This window comes from Eleutherodactylus coqui, chromosome 2, assembly GCF_035609145.1.
Source record: "Eleutherodactylus coqui strain aEleCoq1 chromosome 2, aEleCoq1.hap1, whole genome shotgun sequence".
Classification (NCBI taxonomy): domain Eukaryota; kingdom Metazoa; phylum Chordata; class Amphibia; order Anura; family Eleutherodactylidae; genus Eleutherodactylus; species Eleutherodactylus coqui.
The window spans coordinates 124301746-124322638 of NC_089838.1; the positions used below are offsets into that span (position 1 = coordinate 124301746).

Here is a 20893-nt window from a genome sequence, read left to right on the forward strand (position 1 = left end):
GGGTGCTATGGCTCCCCATATATACAGTATACACTTCTCTGTAGGTGTTATGGCTCCCCATATATACAGTATATACTTCTCCCTAGGGGTTATGGCTCCCCATATATACAGTATATACTTCTCTCAGGGGGTTATGGCTCCCCATATATACAGTATATACTTCTCCCTAGGGGTTATGGCTCCCCATATATACAGTATATACTTCTCTGTAGGGGTTATGGCTCCCCATATATGCAGTATATACTTCTCTGTAGTGGTTATGGGTTCCCATATATACAGTATATACTTCTCCCTAGGGGTTATGGCTACCCATATATACAGTATATGTTTCTCTGTAGGTGTTATGGCTCATCATATATACAGTATGCACTTTTCTCTAAGGGTTATGGATTCCCATATATACAGTATATACTTCTCCCTAGGGGTTATGGCTCCCATATATACAGTATATACTTCTCTCAGGGGGTTATGGCTCCCCATATATACCGTATATACATCTCTCAGGGGGTTATGGCTCCCCATATATACAGTATATACTTCTCTCAGGGGGTTATGGCTCCCCATATATACAGTATATACTTCTCTGTAGGTGTTATGGTTCCCCATATAGACAGTATATACTTCTTCCTAGGGGTTATGGCTCCTCATATATACAGTATATACTTCTTCCTAGGGGTTATGGCTCCCCATATATACAGTATATACTTCTCTCAGGGGGTTATGGCTCCCCATATATACAGTATATACTTCTCTCAGGGGATTATGGCTCCCCATATATACAGTATATAGGCGTCTTGGGTTACATAGCTGTTCTACAGTCTCAGGGAATCACAATGGATGGGCTTTATTCACACTTGACGGTCAGGTTTCTGGTTTTTGGCCATTATGACCCTACATGACGTGTGCCTGTCCCCAACAGCCACCATTACAGCTCCCCTCCGCCTGTCACACAGCTTTTCTCCGCTCCAGAACGGCACTATACAAGAAGACGGCACATCTGCCTTGTGGAACACCTGTGTGACACGGAGGAGCTGCCATCCCCAACGGTCCTGTGAGAGGACAATACACGGAGCGCCGCCGTCACCTCAGGGTGACAGACGCGCGGGAGAAGAATAGGGGGCGTGGCCGATGAGGGGAGGGCCAGCGAGCATGCGCAGTGAGGCAGCACTGAGCCCCACGCTGCTGCTCCCGGGATGCTGCTGGCCGGCTGCTCTCAGTGCTGACAGTCCGCTGCCGGGGAGAGCCGGGAGCAGAGCCGTCACTACTGGTGTCAGTGAGCGCAGCCTCCTCCTCCCCACTCCGCCGCTGTGCACTGCTGACATGGGGTAGGAAGCTTCATCCCGGGATTGTCGGAGTGCACAGGGCAGGGCAGCCCCATCCCCGGCCGGAGCAGCATGGAGAGCGGGCACTGATCCCCTTAGGAGCGCAGCAGACAAAGGAGGCGGGGGGCAGCGCAGGACCGCCGGCAGGGCAGGAGACATGATCGCGGAGGTGCTGAGCGGCGCCCTGGGGCTCGTCCTCTACATCAACACCCTGGGCGCTGATTTCTGCTATGATGACAGGTAGGAGGAAACTTTCTGCAGCCGAGCAGCAGCATCCTGCAACTTTACTACTGCATGGAGTATGAATGGGAGCCTCAGCAGATGCTGCCATACACTGCTACACTACATCTCCCATGTGCAATGCAGCCAGGACTGGGCATCCGCTGGAGGATCAGTATGGATGGAGGGGACCATCAGAAAGTTTGGGTCCCCATACTGTATGCAGCTGTCATATCATCCATTCATTGTATATTAGTCATCCACCATAATATATTATTCATGTATGGCAGCACTAAGCACCCACAGAGCCAAGGCGATGCTCCTGTGACATTTGTGAAATGCCAGCTTCTGTGCCATGTTTAGAAAATGTCAGTAAGCCTATCCGCAATGTGCTACATTGAGTCTGTAAGAGCCGAGCACCCCGGCCCCGCACACGCGTTTCATGAATGCGAATAACGTACGTGGGCGGGAAAAAGTGTAAAAACCCGGGCATTTTAAAAAAAAAAACATAGGGGTTTTTAAAAACTTACGCTAAATATATTTCCATTGCGTATATGAAAACTATCCATTTTTTACAGTAAACTTTGTTTTTAAGAGTTTCATAGTTCACTTTTTTTCTTGATCTCTATAATCGTATACGCTAAGCGTACAACCATACGGTTTTCTAGTAGCTGCAACGTTAAAAAGTACGTTTCCAGAAGCGTGTCATAGGCTACCATTTTCAAACCGATACATTGATTACATTTAACCCCTTATAGCCTGCGGGTCCGTTAAACTCTTATGTCTTCATCCATTTTTTTGGATTAAAACGAGTGCGTTTCCCAGATGACCTTAAGACAGTATGGAAGGGCTCTAAGACAAGTCTGTCCCCCTCCAGTCTTTCATCTTCTGTCACATTAAGATTACTCTGCACTCGGGGTCACAGGGAGAAATGACCAATTCCCCTGTCACTGCTCAGCACACATCTATGGTGTCCTGTATGCGCCGCGCTACTTCCCTCTAACCCCCTATACACCGGATCTCACTTAACCCCTGCAGTCCTGTCCTATCCATCTTTTAAAAAGGCTGCATTTAATTTCTTGCTAATTTGATTACTAGCTTCTCTTTCCATCACGGTCCTGCTTAGAAAGCTGACATAAGTTCTTTTAAGTAATCAGAAGGGAAAACTTCAATTTGTGCCCTTTTTTTCAAGGATTTTAATCTGATTACAATTAAGACTGATGCATAATTAAAATATATTAGAGGGAACGGCACGCCTGGCTAAGCCTATTAACCATCCTGGGGAGTTTCATGCTCCATTGAAATTAAACCATCCAAAAAGTGAGCATAGATTTACTCTGACAGCTTTCATCAGCCTCTCTTTACTGTGGGGAGTGAATGGATCCCCTGGGCTTGTGTGAGCTGGTAATGCAGCTCTTTGTGACAGGCCATAGGAAAGTGGAGTCTTCAAGATGCCACATGCACTGCTAATGGAGTAGTAGTGTGCAAATAACTCCGCAATGCCCATGCTGCCAGTCGGAACACCCATAGACGTGCAACTGTTTAAAGTCCGCTTCTCACACACCCAGTTTATGCTGGAAGCCAAAGATAGCGACTCATTCCTCATACAGAAGGAAATGACTAGGAATAGCTTCTCTCTACCTCCACACTCATCATTCACTGCTGAGCCAACTCCATTGCAGCCCTATGAGGGATCCCAACCAGATCAATGCCTTCCCACCTCCTGGCACCATCATTCTCATCACTGCTGCTGATTTGGGCAGTTTTTAATAAATGCTTAGTATATTGCAACATATGTCTCAGTGTGATTAGATGTTACTGTTGGTGCTCAAATGTATCCAATATATCCCCCAAAAAACTGGACGGATCATATTGAATTCAGATTGTTGTTTGAAAATAGTTTTTGATATCAGTTGTACATTTTTATGGAAATTTCATGCATGAAGAGTGTTCTATCACGGTTGGCATTGTTCATGGAAAAATTGCGCAAACTTTGCTCAGCTGTGTGAAATATGCATAGAAAGGTCTGAGAATTTGAGTGTGCTACATATGAATGAGCCCATTTAGTGGCTGCTGTACAATTCTTGACATTTTTAAGAACAGAGAACTGTCAGAACGTTTCAGAATGTTACAATCTAGACCGGATCGGGTTTCTGCTCGTACTTTAATGCAATTATATAAAACTACTTTTAAATATCCCCCTTTGATGGTTTCCCTTTCTGACAGTTTCTAAACTTGACCTGCCTGTAGAGTGCACATTCACTTAATGCAGGATGCCTTGATAATGTGAGTGAAGTGCCCTCTAAGGGCCAGTTGGCTCAGATTTTAATTCTGATGCATAACAATTTGGACTTGTAATAGTTGTGGTAACTTTTTTTTTTTTTTCCCCGTTGGTGCCAATAGAATTCAGAGGATGATATCTAACTCCAATTGTTGGGTTCCCACGCAGCAGTGTTGGGATTCTCAGGCCTCTAAAGAGTTAATGTTGTTACTTTTTCAGTTTGTTGAAGTAGTACCGTAATCACAATATAATATGTTCTGGCAAAACCTGCAGTAGTTGTATGAGGTCATCAGGGCTTAAGGTGACTAGTTGGAATGAGATTTTGTAGACCGTAGTAGACACTTTTTTTTAACCTTTTTGGAAAAACTTTAAAATATCAATTTATTTACATTAATTTGCTCCACTACAACTTCTGCATCATAACAGTCTGTTATTTATAAACTTGTTAAAACTTGGATGGTGTTACAGCTCATACTTAAAATCGACACACAAAAATATTAAAAGTAACCAAACATGCCAGTTCTTGCAGTGTAAATCTATTCTATAGATGTACAGTGCTATGCTAAAGTTTTAGGCAGGTGTGGGAAAAATTGCTGCAAAGTAACAAGACTTTCAAAAATAGAAGAGTTAGGCAGGGTTCACACAGGGCGGATGTGTTGCGATTTTGCTGCATTTTTTCCGTTGCGGTTTTGCCGCAGAAGAACTGCTTCTGCAGCAAAACCGCTTCAAAGGTTATTTTTGTCTTGCGGAAAAATCCGCAAGCGTTTTTTTCCGCAGCGCTTTTTTACTTTTTGCCGTGTATTTTGGTGCGGATTTTGCTGTGTCCATAGAGGTCTATGGACAAAAAAGCACTGCTGAAAAGTCAAAAGAATGGACATGCTGCGTCTTGAAAAACCACACCGCAGTTGCATTTCCGCACTGCAGCAGTGCAGAAAAAAATCCGTCCTGTGAGAACAGCTTTTTGCCCAAACACATTTGTATTGCATTGCACTGCAAATGCAGCAGTTTTGCCGCAGTGCGGATATGCAACGGCAAACCGCGGCAAAACCGCAGCAAATCCGCCCTGTGTGAACCCAGCCTTAAGTCTATTTTTGTCAATTAACAAAATGCAAAGTGACCGAACAAAAGAGAAATCTAAATCGAATCAATATTTGGTGTGACCACCTGTTACCCCCAAACAGCATGAATTCTTCTAGACATATTTGCACACAGTTTTTGAAGGAGCTCTACAGGACATTGTTCCAGACATCTTGGAGAACTTACTACATATCTACTGAGGATGTTGGCTTGCTCAAATCCTTCTGTCTCTTCATGTTATCTCAGACTGACTCAATGATGTTGTGATCAGGGTCTGTGGGGACCATATCATCACTTCCAGGAGTCCTTGTTCTTCTTTAGGGTAAATGCAGATGGCCGGGTCAGATTCTGACTGTGAGATTCTTGCAGCATGTTGCGACCGTGTCCCTGCAGTGACGTGCGGCTCACCTGTCCGGTGTCTTCACTCTGTTCTGTGAGTGTGCTGACTGGCAGACAGACGCACATGCGCAATGCATTTTCTCCCGTGTGTATTCAGCCTTACTACGAAGATATTTCCTACTGACATTCCTTTTGGGGGGGGCTCTTTCACATTGGCATGCGTGCATGTGCTTGCGCCTCAGTGCCTCGTTTTTGTGCATGCATCGGTGTTTCACTGGGGGTTTTTTTCTGCTTACAAGGCATGTGCATTTGCGCTCAGCGGACGACACACCACTTGAAATGGTTTAATAGTTCCAGATATGTTCTTTTCTTAACACAATTACGCAGCATATTGCACATATATTAGTGTCCCCCACCCCCTTACCCATTGACCTACCTCTATGGAGAACCTTTAGTGCGCAGAAAATCTGCCTGCAAAATCTAGAAATGTGAATGAACCCATTGAAATAAAATTTTCCACTCACAAATACGCCCGTGTGATGGAGCCCTTTTGTTTGGGGTGGTGGTTCTGCTGCAGAAAAAAATTGCAAACCAATCGGACGCCTTCTTTTTTCCACACCTGTCTAAAATCTTTGCACAGTACTGTATATACTGTCAATAAAATGTGGTAAGAAATATTATAATACGGTCTCGTGACTAATTCTGCATTTTCTCACCTCATTATCATGTTTTTAAGTCATTCACAAGGGGCAAAAAAAAAAAAAATATAAACTCATTACAAAACGTAAGTCGTAACGTTTTGTGATCTCAAGTACAGAGAGGGTCAAAAATGGGGGTGAGGGGTGGAGGCTTTAAATGTAACATAGAATGTGAGACATATATACAAATGTGGTCAGCTTTCTCTGCAACATTCTTTGTAAACCCATGATGTTTCCCATACCCTGTCCTCCTTATGTCTAGACCAGGATACAGTTTGTTACAATCCACCTGTTATACTTCGCACCTCCACCGCTTACAGTAAAGAGTAACTTCTGCCTTCATGGTCCGCCCAGAGCTGAAATGTATCCAACAAGTTTTTTTTACAGTTCTATCTCCCAAAGAGATGTTAAATGCCACTTTTACTAAAGCCTTTTGACCTTACAAGATAAAGTGGTATCCTTGAGCAGTGACTAAGTGTTAACCGATACACAAAATTAACAACCCTGCATAAGAGAGCCAGGGATTTCTTATTCCGGCCGCGCTGTAAGTGCCTCATTTGAAAATCACTTTGCAGCTGTAGCGCAAATCTGTGCTGCATAACAATTTCTCCTATGTTGTTCAGAAAGAGCTGGCCTGCTCTGCATGGTTCTGACTGAGTTCAGCTCCTTCTGCAGCACAATAAAACCGTGCCAATAGCGTTCCTGGCTCTTACAATCCACACAAGTATTCAATCATTTTCCTCTTTGGGGATGAAGAATGCTCCCGCTGCTGAAGTGCAATTTAGAAAAAGAAAAGTAAAGTTGTGTTTGCTTCATGAACTGAGCCATAGTGCGATTTATCTGTTCATCTTACCCTCTAAAAGGTCCTATTTAAAGGGACTATCCCATAATCTACTTTTATGATATAAGATTCCCATATATACGATTCTTATCAGCCTTCTGCGCCTTTCCCCAGACTCTGAGAATTAATGGGTCGTTGTCCCGATTTTTAGTGAGCGGTAGTACCCTCTCATTGATGAAAGTTAAGGAAACCTCCAATAGATGCTTTTACGGCTTCCCTCATTCAGTGGACAGGTTGACCACTCATGAGCAGCCACTGTTCTCTGAAAATAGGAATAAAAGGGTGAATTTGTTAACATTTCATAAATTGATCTTAGTATGAACCCCACTGGACTAAAATGTGCCTACTGTATTAAAAGGCACACACCTCAATATATTTGGTGCATATCCGGCTGACTGTGTGCCATAAAACAAATCCCCGCCAGCTATGAGCTACAGTAGAGTCCTGGTACAATTTGACGGGTTCTAGTTGAATCTGTCCGGCTCAAGCAGCCATGTTCTTCACACTTAGCAATGGCCAATGCTTTAGAAAATCCCGGGTGTGTGCAGCATAAACGTAAAAAAAAAAATTTTTGTGCACAAAAAAGGCCAAAATTTGTGTATCTATTCGCACCACTTTTATAACTTTTTCCATATAGTTAATTTTGTGATCTATTTTCCAAATATGGACCACTAAATTTGGTTGGTGAGTGAATTCCAGAACATATCTGTATAATTGAATAGCTATTGATGAGTCTATATTCATAGGCACCATTCAGACTTTATAAATGCTTCCTCAGCACAGTAAGTTGTGGTGTTATTCAAGGTGGTGACGGGGAACTGACAGATGCAGGTTTGTTTGTTTTTTAATACTCTCGTTCCTACGCGGTTCCCAAGTGAAGTTTGTGTGCTTTGTGAAAATCCCACTCTTCAGATCTCTGTACATGCGCTCTCCCATAGACTTCTGTGGAACGGTGTGCGCATGAGACTCTGAAAAGTCAGAATTTTGTGCCGTGTGCAGACTTGACCAGGGAATAGCCTGGGAACGGAAGAGCGGACGAGTATAAAAAGACATCCACCGGCTCCCCGTCACCTCCTTGAATAGCACCATAAACTTAGTTTATGGTGCTGTTCCTAAGTAACAGATTTCCTTTAAAGCAGTGTATAAAATAACATATTAACGTGTATAAGTACCCTTTTATTTCCCGTTCGTGTGCTGTCCATGTAACAGCACAAAGACCCATTATAGCTTATGAGGCTATTCACGTGCAGGCTTTCGCCGAAGGTCCTTATGAAAAAAATCACCTATTCTGGTCCTAATCATGGACAAGAATAGGACATGCGATTCAGAGAGATTAGACAGCACATAGATGTGAGTTGCGCCTACGAATCTCGGGCAAAACTCGCATTCCGCCACTGAATGCAGCCTACGTTTTAGACAGCTGACTTAATCCTTAATCTTCTGCAAGAAGTGATTCTGATAAGTATATAGTACGTAATTTCTTATTGCCGAATGCGTTGGAATAAGCACACCTAAGGTCAGAAGTTTACAGTTCGACTTGGGCAAATAAGTTACAAGGGCTAAGAAATGGGGAGATTGTGTGCGCAGTGCTTCTTAGTACATGGGTCTGTGCTTTTAGCTGACCTATAAAGTAATTCATGAAGAATATTACTATCATGTGTTCTTTTTGAGATTTTCAGATGTTTGGACACGTTTATCTACCTACCAATAAAGTGCGCTAGCATACCACATACTGCTTTCATTACCATCTGGTACTGGCTGAAGAATGTTGCAGCAATTGTAACGTTGCACTAAATTAGGCTGCACACTGTAGAAAGCCAAGCAAATGGGAATCTCCTGGATCTCATCACTTGTTGACCTCTGCAATACACAGGGGGCCTGACCATCAAGAGCTGAGTGGGGGCTAGCAGTATTTCATTAAACTGTTGTCCTAGGAATGTTAAATACTCACCATTCTAAGTGCAGGCCCTTGTGACTATGAAGGGAAAAGTCAGTTCATAGTACAGGTGAAATTGTAGACTTTAATTATTAAAAGTAGGACATTACTGTATGTATGTATGTATATATATATATATATATATATATATTTTTTTTTTTTTTTATATTGCTTTTGATGAGTATATACATCTTTTTACTTGACACTATTTTACTTGTTCCCGATATTTTTGTGTTTGACTTTCAATTAAACTAATATAGACTATTAACAGGTCTAACCTAACATTAACGTGCATAGTGATACTAGTGGTGATGCTTGCCCAAGGGGCACATCACCACAACTTGTTCCCTGAATCTCCAGGGATCGTCGACGGTCTATTCAAATGCAACTTTGTCCTCCCTCTTTACTGCCCCGTGTTGCCACAGGTATATTCAGAAACTAACAACATCCAGACGTGACTTAGCAATTGCATAACCACTTTTTAAAGCTGTCTTGTCCATGGAATGGGAAGCAAAAATTCAGAACAAAATATTGCTAATTTTGGCATAAGAACTGTCTACCATGTCTTTAGACATACATATATATATATATATATACCTTCCTAAAGTCCCACTTTTGGATGGACAGTCCATCTTTTTGACCCAAGTGCCTCTTTGGCCCATACATGTCCCTCTTTGTGACCTTGGAGATGGATTTGCATTGATTAACATCATATTGCTCCATAAACAATCTTAATGGTTCAAGGATGTATCTGAGACCTGATAATCCATATTACTCCCTCATATGGTGTAATTTGGATTGTATACATTTCTTTATTTTGATGACTTGTGTGCCAATATTTAAATTAAAAGAAATCTTTATTTTTTTTAGCACCATCTTATTCAGCAGCCCTTTCAGGCAATTTATTTATTACGCCCCACCAAATTGGGTACTCATTTTACCGACCTCAGAAGGATGGAAGGCTGAGTCAACCTTTAGCCGGCTACCTGAACCAAGCAGGGATTGAACTCTCAACCTTCAGGCCATGAGCAAGAGCTTAGGACTGCATATCTGCTGCCTTTACACTCTGCCCCAAACGAGGCTCCAAATTAAAAGCATTTAAGTATATAGATTATTACAGAGTTTAGGGAAAAAAACCATGATCTTATTGGTTGGTCTTGGCTCTGCTTTGCCAACACTATTGTCTGTAGATGTGCCAGGCTGAAATGTGGTGGTGTAATGAAGTAGGTAGTTGGAATAAAAAGCCTGTGCCATTAAAGGGCTTTTGGCCTTTTTACGTAAATACAAACACAAAGCTTGACTGAGTGGAACAAGTGACAGGCATAAAGGATTGCTGGGGATAAATTTTCCACATTTTGTGAAAGTTCTGTGTTCCATTATCCATGTGAAGGGTCTTGTTCGTAATCTGAATTTATAAAGTAGGGTTTGAGTGTAAAAATTAATATATACGCAGTAACAGCCTTCACCTGTTTTCACAACAATTTTTATGAAGGAACTATTTCAGACATTTTTACTAGCAATGCATTAAAAAAGTTTCCGAACTGCTTAATGTAAATATATAATGTGAAATAATGTCTGTTTATTACAGAAATGCATTCAAAAGGTTAATATGCCATAGAAGCCAAGACAAATATTTCTATAACATGTACTATGGTTTATATAAGCACAGCATGCTAATGAATGGCATGGTTTACACATACTAAAAGCAACATATTCCACATTTATGTAATCCGGTCTTTATATTTCATTTATTACTTCGGGTCTGAACGTGCTACAGATTTTTCATACAACCTGCATATTCATATTTCATTCTACTCTTTCACCCTGACATAGCTGATATTTGCCTGCATTATACAAGGGGGGGGGGGGCATCAAACTCCTTTAGTGTGTTCAGAAGCCCATTGCTTAGTCCAAGGTGGACTATATCGGCGGTGCTCCTTAACCCCTTCCCGCTGCAGGGCGTAAGTTTACGTCCTGGCAGCCTGGTACTTCCCGCAACAGGGCGTAAACTTACGTCCTGGAGATAGCGCAGGATCACATATGATCTCGTGCTATCCCGCAGCCGGAGCCGGCTGTCAGTCACAGCCGGCGTCCCGCTGCTACAGCGGGGGGGCATCGGAGTTGCGCCCCCGCTGTTAACCCCTTCCCTGCCGCGATCTAAGTAGATCGCGGCAGGGAAAGAGTTCACAGAGGGAGCGCGGCTCCCTCTGTGTCTCCGGCCGGAACTCGCGATGTCATCGCGAGAGCCCGGCCTGTCACCATGGCAACAGGACGCCAGACACTGGCGTCCTGTATTGCCTATGCCTATAATCGCTGTACAAGCGATAAGGCATGGCAGAGCAGTAGCTCTGCCATGCCTTATAACAGCGATCATCAGGGCAGTGATTAAAGTCCCTCAGAGGGACACAAACAGTGTAAAAAAAAAAAAGATTTAAAAAATGAATTAAAAAAAATGTAAAAAAAGAGTAAAAAAAAACATTTTTTTATGCTTTTTCTCAGATTAGCATAAAAAAAGGTAAAAAAAAAATAAAATCCCACATATTTGGTATTGTCGCGTCCGTAACGACGCGTACAATAAGTTGCACATGCTTTTGACTGTGCACGGAAAAAAACGCTAAAAAAAACACTAAAAAACTGAGGCAAAATGCTAATTCTTAGCATTTTGCCTCACTAAAAACGCAATAAAAGTGATAAAAAAAGCCATATGTACCCCAAAATGGTACCAATACAATCTACAGCTTGTCTCGCAAAAAATAAGCCCTCATAGAGCTCTGTACATCAAAAAATAAAAAAGTTACAGGACTTTGAATGCAGCGATTTAGAAAAAAAAAAGATTTCCAAGAAAAAGGGTTTTTATTGCAGAAAAGTGGGAAAACCTAAAAAAAATGTAAGAATTTTGGTATCGTTGTTACCGTACCGACCCGCAGAAAAAATGGAATGTCTCATTTATGCTGCATGATTAACGCTGTAAAAAAAAAATAAAAAAATCTATGGCAGAATTGATGCGTTTTCTCTCCCTGCTATCATTAAAAAAAAAAAAAAAGTTTTACAATATAGTCTATGTACCGAAAAGTGGCACCGATAAAAACTACAGTTCGCCATGCAAAAAACAAGCCCTTATACACCGGCGTCAACGGAAAAATAAAAGAGTTATGGCTTTTGATAAACGGAGAAGAAAATCCGCCAAAAATTGTTGCGTCCTTAAGCTCAAAATAGGCCGTGTCATGAAGGGGTTAATGGTTCACAATGCTTCACGTGGTGTACGGGCGGATGCTCACGGCAGCGCATTTATTTACTAACCCAGAAAGGCGGTGCCTGGAATCTCTGTCCGACCAAATGATGCTATACTATGCCTCCTATGAGGAACGGTTTTCTTTCTCTCCAATAAAAATAATGATTTTAATAGTACTCCTTTGGAGTACGGCATATTTTGAAAAAAAAATTCATAAGTTCATAAGGAAAAAAAAAAAATCTGTGTGCCCATGTTTAAAATTGGAGACTACTGGAGGTAGAGTAGGGATTATATGGGTGCTGTGTTATGGATCTCTACTACACCGATCCATAGTGCAGTCATTAAAGGGTCTTTCCGGGCTATATCGAGCCTTGTGTGGTCAGAGTGTTAAGGCAGCAGAAATGCAGTCCTATGCTCTCGCTCACAACCTGAAGGTTGCGAGTTCAATCCCTGCTTGGTTCAGGTAATTAGCTCAAGGTTGACTCAGCCTTCCATCCTTCCAAGGTTGGTAAAATGAGCACCAAGCTTTGTGTGTGTGTGTGTGGGGGGGGGGTTGATAAATAAATTACCTGAAAGCGCTGCGGAATAAGTTGGTACGCTACAGATAACAAGGTTTTATTTATATTGATGTATGCTCCTACTAAGTCCTCACAAAATCTAGAATAAGGACACAGACCTACTTTAATGATATCAACCCGCACAGCACAAGTAACAAATGGCCCAAATTTTATAAAAATGTTATTAATTAATATCAAATTCAGTCATATACTGCCATGGTATTAGTGTATCTTGATGCCACCACAAGTACAGGTGGAGTCAAGATACAAGGAGTTTGACAGGTGGTTGACGCCCTCTGTTACTGATTGGCTGTCCTGCATTGTAACCTCACAGGTCTTGTAGCCACTGTTGGGTGCTGTGGAGGAAGGTGAGAGGTGACGCTCGGGACTTATGAGCGGTGATGGTCAGCGGACGAGGCCGTGGAGGAAGAGAAGAGCGGTCGCCCTGCGGTCTGCAGCGCTGCTGCGCCAGGGAGCGCTGACCGGCGGCCTAGCAAAGTTCACAAAGTTGTGCTGTGGGCCGGAGTGGTGAGCGCTCGTGACTTTAGATGCATAGAACGCTCAGCGGTACACGGCGGCGGGGGGTATCTATACTCGCCTTTTGCAGTTGCGGTCCTCCCGCGGCTCCCCTATACTCACAGCGTTGAAGGGTGGAGGAAGGTTCGGCAGGGAGAGTCACAGCGGTCCGCTCCAAGGCAGTGGAGGTGACAGCCGGCCCAGCAGCTAATTCTGTAACAACGAAAAAAGTGCGGCAGGGAGTCTGAAAGTGTGGCTGCTGCGATGGCTGCTAGAGTAAGCGCAGGGAAAAAAATAAGGACCTGTGAACCCGAGAAAGGGGACAATGCCCTGCAGCCAATCAGTAACAAGAGGTGTCAACCCCCTGTCTAACTCCTTGTATCTTGAGTCCACCTCTACTTTTGGTGGCGTCAAGATACACGAATACTTACTACCATTACATATATTAAAAAAACATGACGAGGACACTAAGACAGTGGGAAGCAGAACTGGCAATAACAGACCAAGAAACCCTGATCAAGTATCCATCCTCTACTAAACAATAAATAAACTGGACAAGACTAATGAATAATCCTGGTTTAAGCAATGCCCTAATTAATTAACATAGACATTTAATCATGCTTAAGTCTGGGAAAACCAAGGGCAATCATAAGAGTCCACGCTAGATCATATTAACCCCAGTTATAAACACGAACAACGGGGCTCATGCTTACCCTGACTAATATTGGTGTCCCAGGTCCAGACATGCCAGTCGCAAAAGAACGCTTGCCCTGATGTATATATCACTGTACTCTGCATCGTCAGGGGACCAAGGGTAAGCATGAGCCTTGTTCCTGTTTATGACTGCAGTTAATATGATCTATCTTGGACTCTACTGATTGCCCTTGGTTTTCCCAGATGTATGTTTGATTAAATGTCTTTATGTCCATTACTTACATTGTTTAATGAATTATTTATTAGTACTGTAATGCCCAGTTTATTTGTGTAATAGATGATGGTTATTTAATCAGGGTTTCTGGGTCTCTTATTGCCAGTTCTGCTTCCCCCTTTTGTGTTCTCTTGTCATGTTTTTATGTGCAGTGCTAGTATATGAATTTGATATTAATTAACAAAATTGGACATTTGTATAAATTTTGCTCATTTATTCCTTGGTTGAGGTTTTTATCAATGACGTATCTCTAGGATAGGTCATCAATAAGTTGACTGGCTGAGGTAAGATGCTCGAGACCCCAGAACCGCTGTCACTGGCAGTACAGAGTAAGGAGCGGAAGCTGATGACTCTGACCCCTGTCAAGTGGATGGAGCTAGTAATTGCAGGCTTAACTCTTATAAATTTTAATGGGAGCCGCGCCTGCAATTACCTGTGTCGGCCACTACATGGAACGGAGCTTATTGCTTCCACTCAACCTTTGATGTGGCTCTGAGAACAGGGGCCCAAACAGCTGGTTGGCTGGGGTCCCGTGTAGCAGCCCTAATCGGCTATTGATAGCCCGGAAAACTCAGGAAAAGGTTATTTTTATCCTGAAAAAGTCCTTTTAATTGCAATACGAATCTCCATTGGGTGTTCACAACTTGTGACCTTTGTACAGAAATGCTTGTCTCGGCGAGGCTGCTTGCATATACTTTCCATTTCGGAGAGGAGTGGCACACTGCTCAGAACCAGATGAGCACGGACACTTGCACTGTATACCCCATATATCAGGAAAATCTGGTCCGTAGACCTCTATTTGGCTCTTCAGAAAAGGTGTAAGTTAGAGGTGGCCTTCTATACGTGTAGCTCTCTCCGTTGTAGTTTATGGGGCTTGTGAATTACTACAGGGCACAGTCATTGCGTAGGACCTTTTTGAAAAGCTAGATTTCTCAATATTAAATAATTGCATGTAATTCCCCAATATACAGCAGTCTTCAGAATAACTCACTTTACATACGGAAGCTGTTCAGTAGAGCAACAGTGGCATACTGAAATTCCTCACAACTCTTATGCCCCTCAGTATACTCGAGTTGTTCTGTGGCATTTGTCCTACAAGCTGCTTATGGTAAGTAGGATATTCCTGGATATCTGAGGATGGCTTCACATCTGCACTGGGATATCAGCTTTCCAGTTCCGTTCAATGAGCCGGAAAGGGGAATCCTCGCGGCCAAACGGTCTTGTCTTTGGGTGCAACCGAACAGCACCAGATGGCCCCATTTACTATAATGGGGGCTCTCTGCTTTCCGCCCAGCTGCCTGGCTTTTGGATGGAAGGAAAAGGGCTTTATGTAGCTCTTTTTCTTTTAGTATTTTCAGCCACATCTGTGATTGAACCTCCGGCTGGAGGTTCTGACGCACATGTGAAACCATTCTAAAGCTGGTCTCACACGAACGGGTCTGATTCCGCATGAGGGAACCTACAGCGGAATCTGTCTCTTACTCCTGCAAGTGTCCCCTGTGTACATACCATTTATTGCGGATGACCGTGGATGCTCGCCGATGGTCATGCACAATTCAGATTTATTTTTTTTTATATTTGTTTTCCCCGTGCCATCGCTAGGAGTGGAGTGCGGGTTGGACGGCTTCTGTTGACTTCAATCATAGCTGTCTGTGCGGAGTCTGCACAAAAATAGAACATGCTGAGATTTTAAATCCACTTGCGGAAATCGCAATCCACTCGTGCTCTATTTTTTTTTAATGGGTACGGAATACCACGTATCGTCCGTGTGGGTGATGATCACGGATTCCGCAATTGAAATCTGGTCATGTCCAGACAGCCATAACTCTTTCCAATCCACTGTCTGATGTCATTATGATTTAAGGCTGTACAGCTCCAATGTTAGATGTTTGTCGGGGTTCTCTTACTGTATATTGGCAGCCTCTCTGCTGTTGGAGCCTATCCAACGTGTCACCTCATGCAGTACTGGCTTTAGCCAGCATATAGCGCCATTGTATAGCAGAAAAAGAGTAAGCCCCCTAGGAAAACCAGAATACAAATTGGATCGGAAAGGGTTTAGTATTGGTTCTCCAGGGTTTGAAATCACATGAACCTGCTCGGTGACTGTATCTAACCTAGCACCAATAGAAATCATCACCATCTTCATCTTTATGTCAACTTGAACTAAAAACTTTTATTTTTGTACTGAAAGTTTAAATCTTTAGCAGGTTGTAATGTTTTTTTTAAATTTTATTATGAGTTTAAGCTCCATTGTATTTATACAAGGCTCTGGAGCCCCATTCACTGCTCATACATGGCTAACAGGATTGATTTTGGTGGCCTGTGCCCACTACTAGTGTGACTGATAAGGATGTAAAGAGGTAATTGACGTCATCTGTATATATTTTTATTCTACTTGTTTTCAGGAGTATAAAGGCCCATTTACACTGGACGAGTGTTGGGCAAATTATGCCCCACACTCGTCACTGTATCCCCGCTCTCCCATGCTCCTGCATGGGAGCTAGCACTGCTGGCTCGCACACGAAACGGCCAGCAGGGGGGCGGGGCAGTGCAGGAGATCTCTGTACCAGATTTATCACAGTGGCTTATGCGATTTGACAGATCTTTAGACACTTTGGTCTTGGGTCCATTCAGGCTGGCGTATATTCAGTCCACATGCTGTCTGTGCGACTCGAAAATCATAGACTCGTTACAGCCTATGAAGTTTTATTCACAAGGTTTTTTTTTCCCACATGAACTGGTGATCACTGGGAAAAAAACTTGCTGCGTGTCCAGTTCCCGTCCATACCAGTGGGCAACAATAGAACATATAGTGTGCACTATCTGTCCAGATCGGACAGCACACTGATGCATGTTGGGCACAACATGCTTGCGTCCTTCAGACTAAGCCCTGTTTACAACCTATTGCCACAGTTTTGGCACACATTTAGGTCACATCTATTCTCACTCAAGCCACCATGTTGGGAGAGGCACAGTAGATTATAGTTTTTGCTTCATAAAAGGTCCAAAAGATTATGCACCAGAAATGCTCCACATTTTGCGGTTTTATGATGGGTCTAGGAGCAATTGTATTTTTTGGGAAAAAAACAAAACATTACTATTTTGTTAGAAACATAATTTTCAGCTAAACCCAGAAGTAAGTGGTATAAGACATTCCTTCATATTTCCCATGCCGTTTGACTCCACTTCTGGCTTTGGATCAAAAAGTGCATGTAGAATTACCACACAGACTGGCAGCTTCCTGAAAAACGCTGTATGTGAAATCGCCCTAATGCTGTTTTTATAATGAAAGGTCCAACATTTTTTTTGCATGTCTGTGATCTTAAGGAGAATGTTGTGTATTGGACAGATTTGTCACTTCCATCCAGTGGGATATGTTTGGGAGTGTCTTTTTAAAGATGACATTTTGGAGCATACGTACAACAGGTCACAACTAGCACAGTTTGTTCCTTATTTATGTCAGCATGAAGTATTGGAAATCTTTCACACCAGTTACCCCCCACCCCCACCCCCAATACTCTGCAGAACAAATATACTGATCATAATATGTCACTAATGTAAGAGAATCTTGAATTTTGTGGCATAATGCTCATTATTTCTTAAATAAAGGAGACTAAGATTGAAGTTGCTGGTGAAACCTAAGGCATGTTAGAATTCAATTTCTCAGAAGGCAAAAAATAAGGGGGCTTTGTAAGTGCCTCTGGAAGACATTTCTCAATGTCCTTAGACAGAATGTGGGACATTTATGAAGACCTAATTCCAGAAAACTGGCGTAGAAAAGTCACAAAATTTGGCGCAAGGGCTCCTTGGGCAAAAATTTTTACGACATACTAAGCCCGATGTTGGAAATGCCAGGCTTAGTGAATTCTCCCCAATATTTTTAAGTGATACTAAAGTTTTTGTCTTTAAAATCAGTTATAAATATTAAAGTAGTATTCTTTTACTATTGATGACTTCTCAAGATAGTTGAAATGAAGATATGTATGTCAGCACTCCTATAAGGCTAGCTCTATTAACAAGCAACTACACCACAAATTGTAAAGTTTTGGCTGAAAAAGGCTCATATTTAGAGATGAGCAAGCGTACTCGCTAAGGCAAATTACTCGAGCGAGTAGTGCCTTTTGCGAGTACCTGCCCGCTCGTCTCTAAAGATTCGGGTGCTGGCGGGGGAGAGCGGTGAGTTGTGGGAGTGAGCGGGGGGGAGAGAGAGAGATCTCCTCCCCGCTCTCCCCCGCCCCCCCCCCCCCCCCTGCTGGCGTATGCTCGCTCATCTCTACTCATATTTTGTAACGTGGTTGCCTGTTAGTAAAGCCTGCCATATAGAAATGCTGTCATTCAGATCTTCATTTCAACTTTACTGTTTGTCTATCAAGCACAGCCTGTGCACCCTTGACCTCTGAAGGCCACCAGTGGTGCTTCCAATTTATTTTATTTCATCCTCAGGAAAGGTCATCAATAATTGATAGGAGGGGATTCACCCCTTGGGATCCCTTCTGATCAGCTGATCCACCGGCCTGCTGTCAATGCAGCCGGTGAACATTGTCATGGGTAGTCGGCGTCGTAAGTGTAATAGACCACTTCCTTTGAAATGTATGGGAATGAAGCCTCCTATCACACTTTCGGCTCTGACCGGAGCTGAAGGGTTATAGGATCGTTACTAGAGATGAGCGAGCGTACTCGGAAAAGCACTACTCGCTCGAGTAATTTGCTTTATCCGAGTATCGCTGTGCTCGTCCCAAAGATTCGGGTGCCGGCACGGAGCGGGGAGCTGCAGGGGAGAGCGGGGAGGAACGGAGGTAAGATCTTTCTCTCCCTCTCTCCCGCCCGCTCTCCCCTGCTCCCCGCTGCGACTCACCTGTCAGCCGCAGCGGCACCCGAATCTTCAGGGACGAGCACAGCGATACTCTGATAAAGCAAATTACTCGAGCGAGTAGTGCTTTTCCGAGTACGCTCGCTCATCTCTAATCGTTACCATTGATTAAGTTGGGAGTAAAGCCTTTATTGCACTTCCGACCCTAACCGCCAATGACACTGTCTGACCTATAGTGGATCGGAGAGATCCTGACCAGCTGACCCCTGTTGATCAACTATTTATGGCCTATCCGGAGTATAGGTCATCAATAGTAAAAGCCTAGAATATCCATTTTAAGATGGCTTTGTTGTTGTGTAAGTGATGTATAAATGTCCATTTTGGGAACTTTGTGGGGTCCTAGAACATTACAACCAGTTCGGTCTACAGAAACTAAAAGAGAAGTAGCAGTGAATTTAGCATGTCTGTTGAAGCACAGAAAATGCATAGCATAATGGACTAGGCCGGGAATGGATCTCTGCTTTTTGTCTTGGTTGGCTGCTTAAGGTGAATTCCAACTGGCCTGTTCTGTTGTTGGAAACTAATGAAAGTAAATAAACACTTTTAATGGGATTTTCTTTATTGCAGGCCACTGGCACATGTTCTGTGCTGCGATGCGGCGCTTCTGTTTGCACTATTTATTTCAGACCAGCGGTCACGTCGTAAACTCATTCTCTATACTATAAAAGTACAGTACGTGTTTAGTATTTCGGCAGCGCAAAATCTTTTCATGTTTGGACAAATGTAAAACACAAAGGAAATGCTATTTTACTTGTCCTTAGACTGTGTAGTGAGCAACTGGAAATTCAATTTCCCTAAACAATAATGAACTTGATGCATGAATTAGCAGCAGGCCAGGCTTGTGAGCGAGAATGGGTTTGTGTTAGGAGTCCCTTTGGTTTGCCACTTGAGATCTAATCAAGCAAGTGACCCACATACACAAAGCCAAAGAAAGAGCCGCAGTACGTTTGGGAAAAGTGTAAGTACCATCTGCTTGTGAATTTATGTATACATTTCCATCTCATTATTAATGTACAGGTTTGATTTAGAAGGTGCTTTCTTCTGCACTCTTGGGTTTGGGCTGATGGTGATTCTTCTTTGTGCGTCACAATAAAATCTAAATATTTTCCTGTACTAGTTGGATCTTTTACTGCGAACATATGTAACTAAAGTAGCGTGCGCTATCGGCAAAGTTTGACTACTGTCCTTTGAATCATTGCTTCACAGGACAATAAGGAAAACTTTCTTATGTTCTCTATGGATCTACTGCCTGGGGATGTTTTTTTTCCTCTGAATGGATGAACTTCAGCTGTGTTTTTGTTATTTTTTTCTATATCACAAAAGAAGTCCCATTTTGCCTCTAAAGTGCCGAGAAAGCGACATACGTTTTATTTTTCTTGCTAAAAGAAAACTCGCATAATGCTATTGGAACGATTAGGCTTTCTTCATATGACTCCAAGCAGGAGTAATTGTTTAGTGGCAAGTCTAGGATTGTATTATATCCTGTTACATCGCAAAAGCTTTTCTAAAAAATTGCTGTATTTCCTGATCTCAAAGGGCAGGATCCAGCACCATCCTGGGGACGGATGGGTCCTATGATGGAAACTAACAGCACCTGACGAGTCTTTGACTATAATGAGGTTTTGGGCTGTCATCATGCTGCCTTGCCACATTTGTTCTGAGCAAAATAGTGCATCGTGCTGCGCTATTCTATCTCTAATTTTGTGCCCGATCTGTCTGAGCTGGAGGATCGGAACCAGACAGCCAATACAGATGTGAACAGAGCCTATAGATGCTTGATTGGTCCAATTCCTCAATAACTCTTAAGCGATTCGGAATAAGTTGGCGCTATACATATAAAGATTATTATTAGAGATGAGCGAGCATACTCGCTAAAAAGAATTACTCGATCGAGCATTGTCCTTAGCGAGTATCTCCCCGCTCGGAAGAAAAGGTTCGACTGCCGGCGCGGGTGACAGGTGAGTTGTGACAGTGAGCAGGGGGGAGCGGGGGGGGGAGAGAGAGATCTCCCCTCCGTTCCTCCCCGCTCTCCCCCGCCGCCGGCAGCCGAATCTTTTCTTCCGAGCGGGTATGGAAT

The 20893-nt window shown here is 43.0% G+C and overlaps 1 protein-coding gene across 1 annotated transcript in view; it reads left to right on the forward strand.

Annotated features, from left to right (window-relative positions):
* The first annotated feature begins 1209 nt into the window (after nucleotides 1-1209).
* Nucleotides 1210-20893, forward strand: part of TMTC2 (transmembrane O-mannosyltransferase targeting cadherins 2) — a 241826-nt gene continuing 222142 nt past the window's right edge. The window contains exon 1 of the mRNA XM_066591489.1: nucleotides 1210-1562. Coding sequence (XP_066447586.1) covers nucleotides 1480-1562 — 83 coding nt within the window. The 5' untranslated portion in view covers nucleotides 1210-1479. The remainder of the gene's footprint in view (nucleotides 1563-20893) is intronic.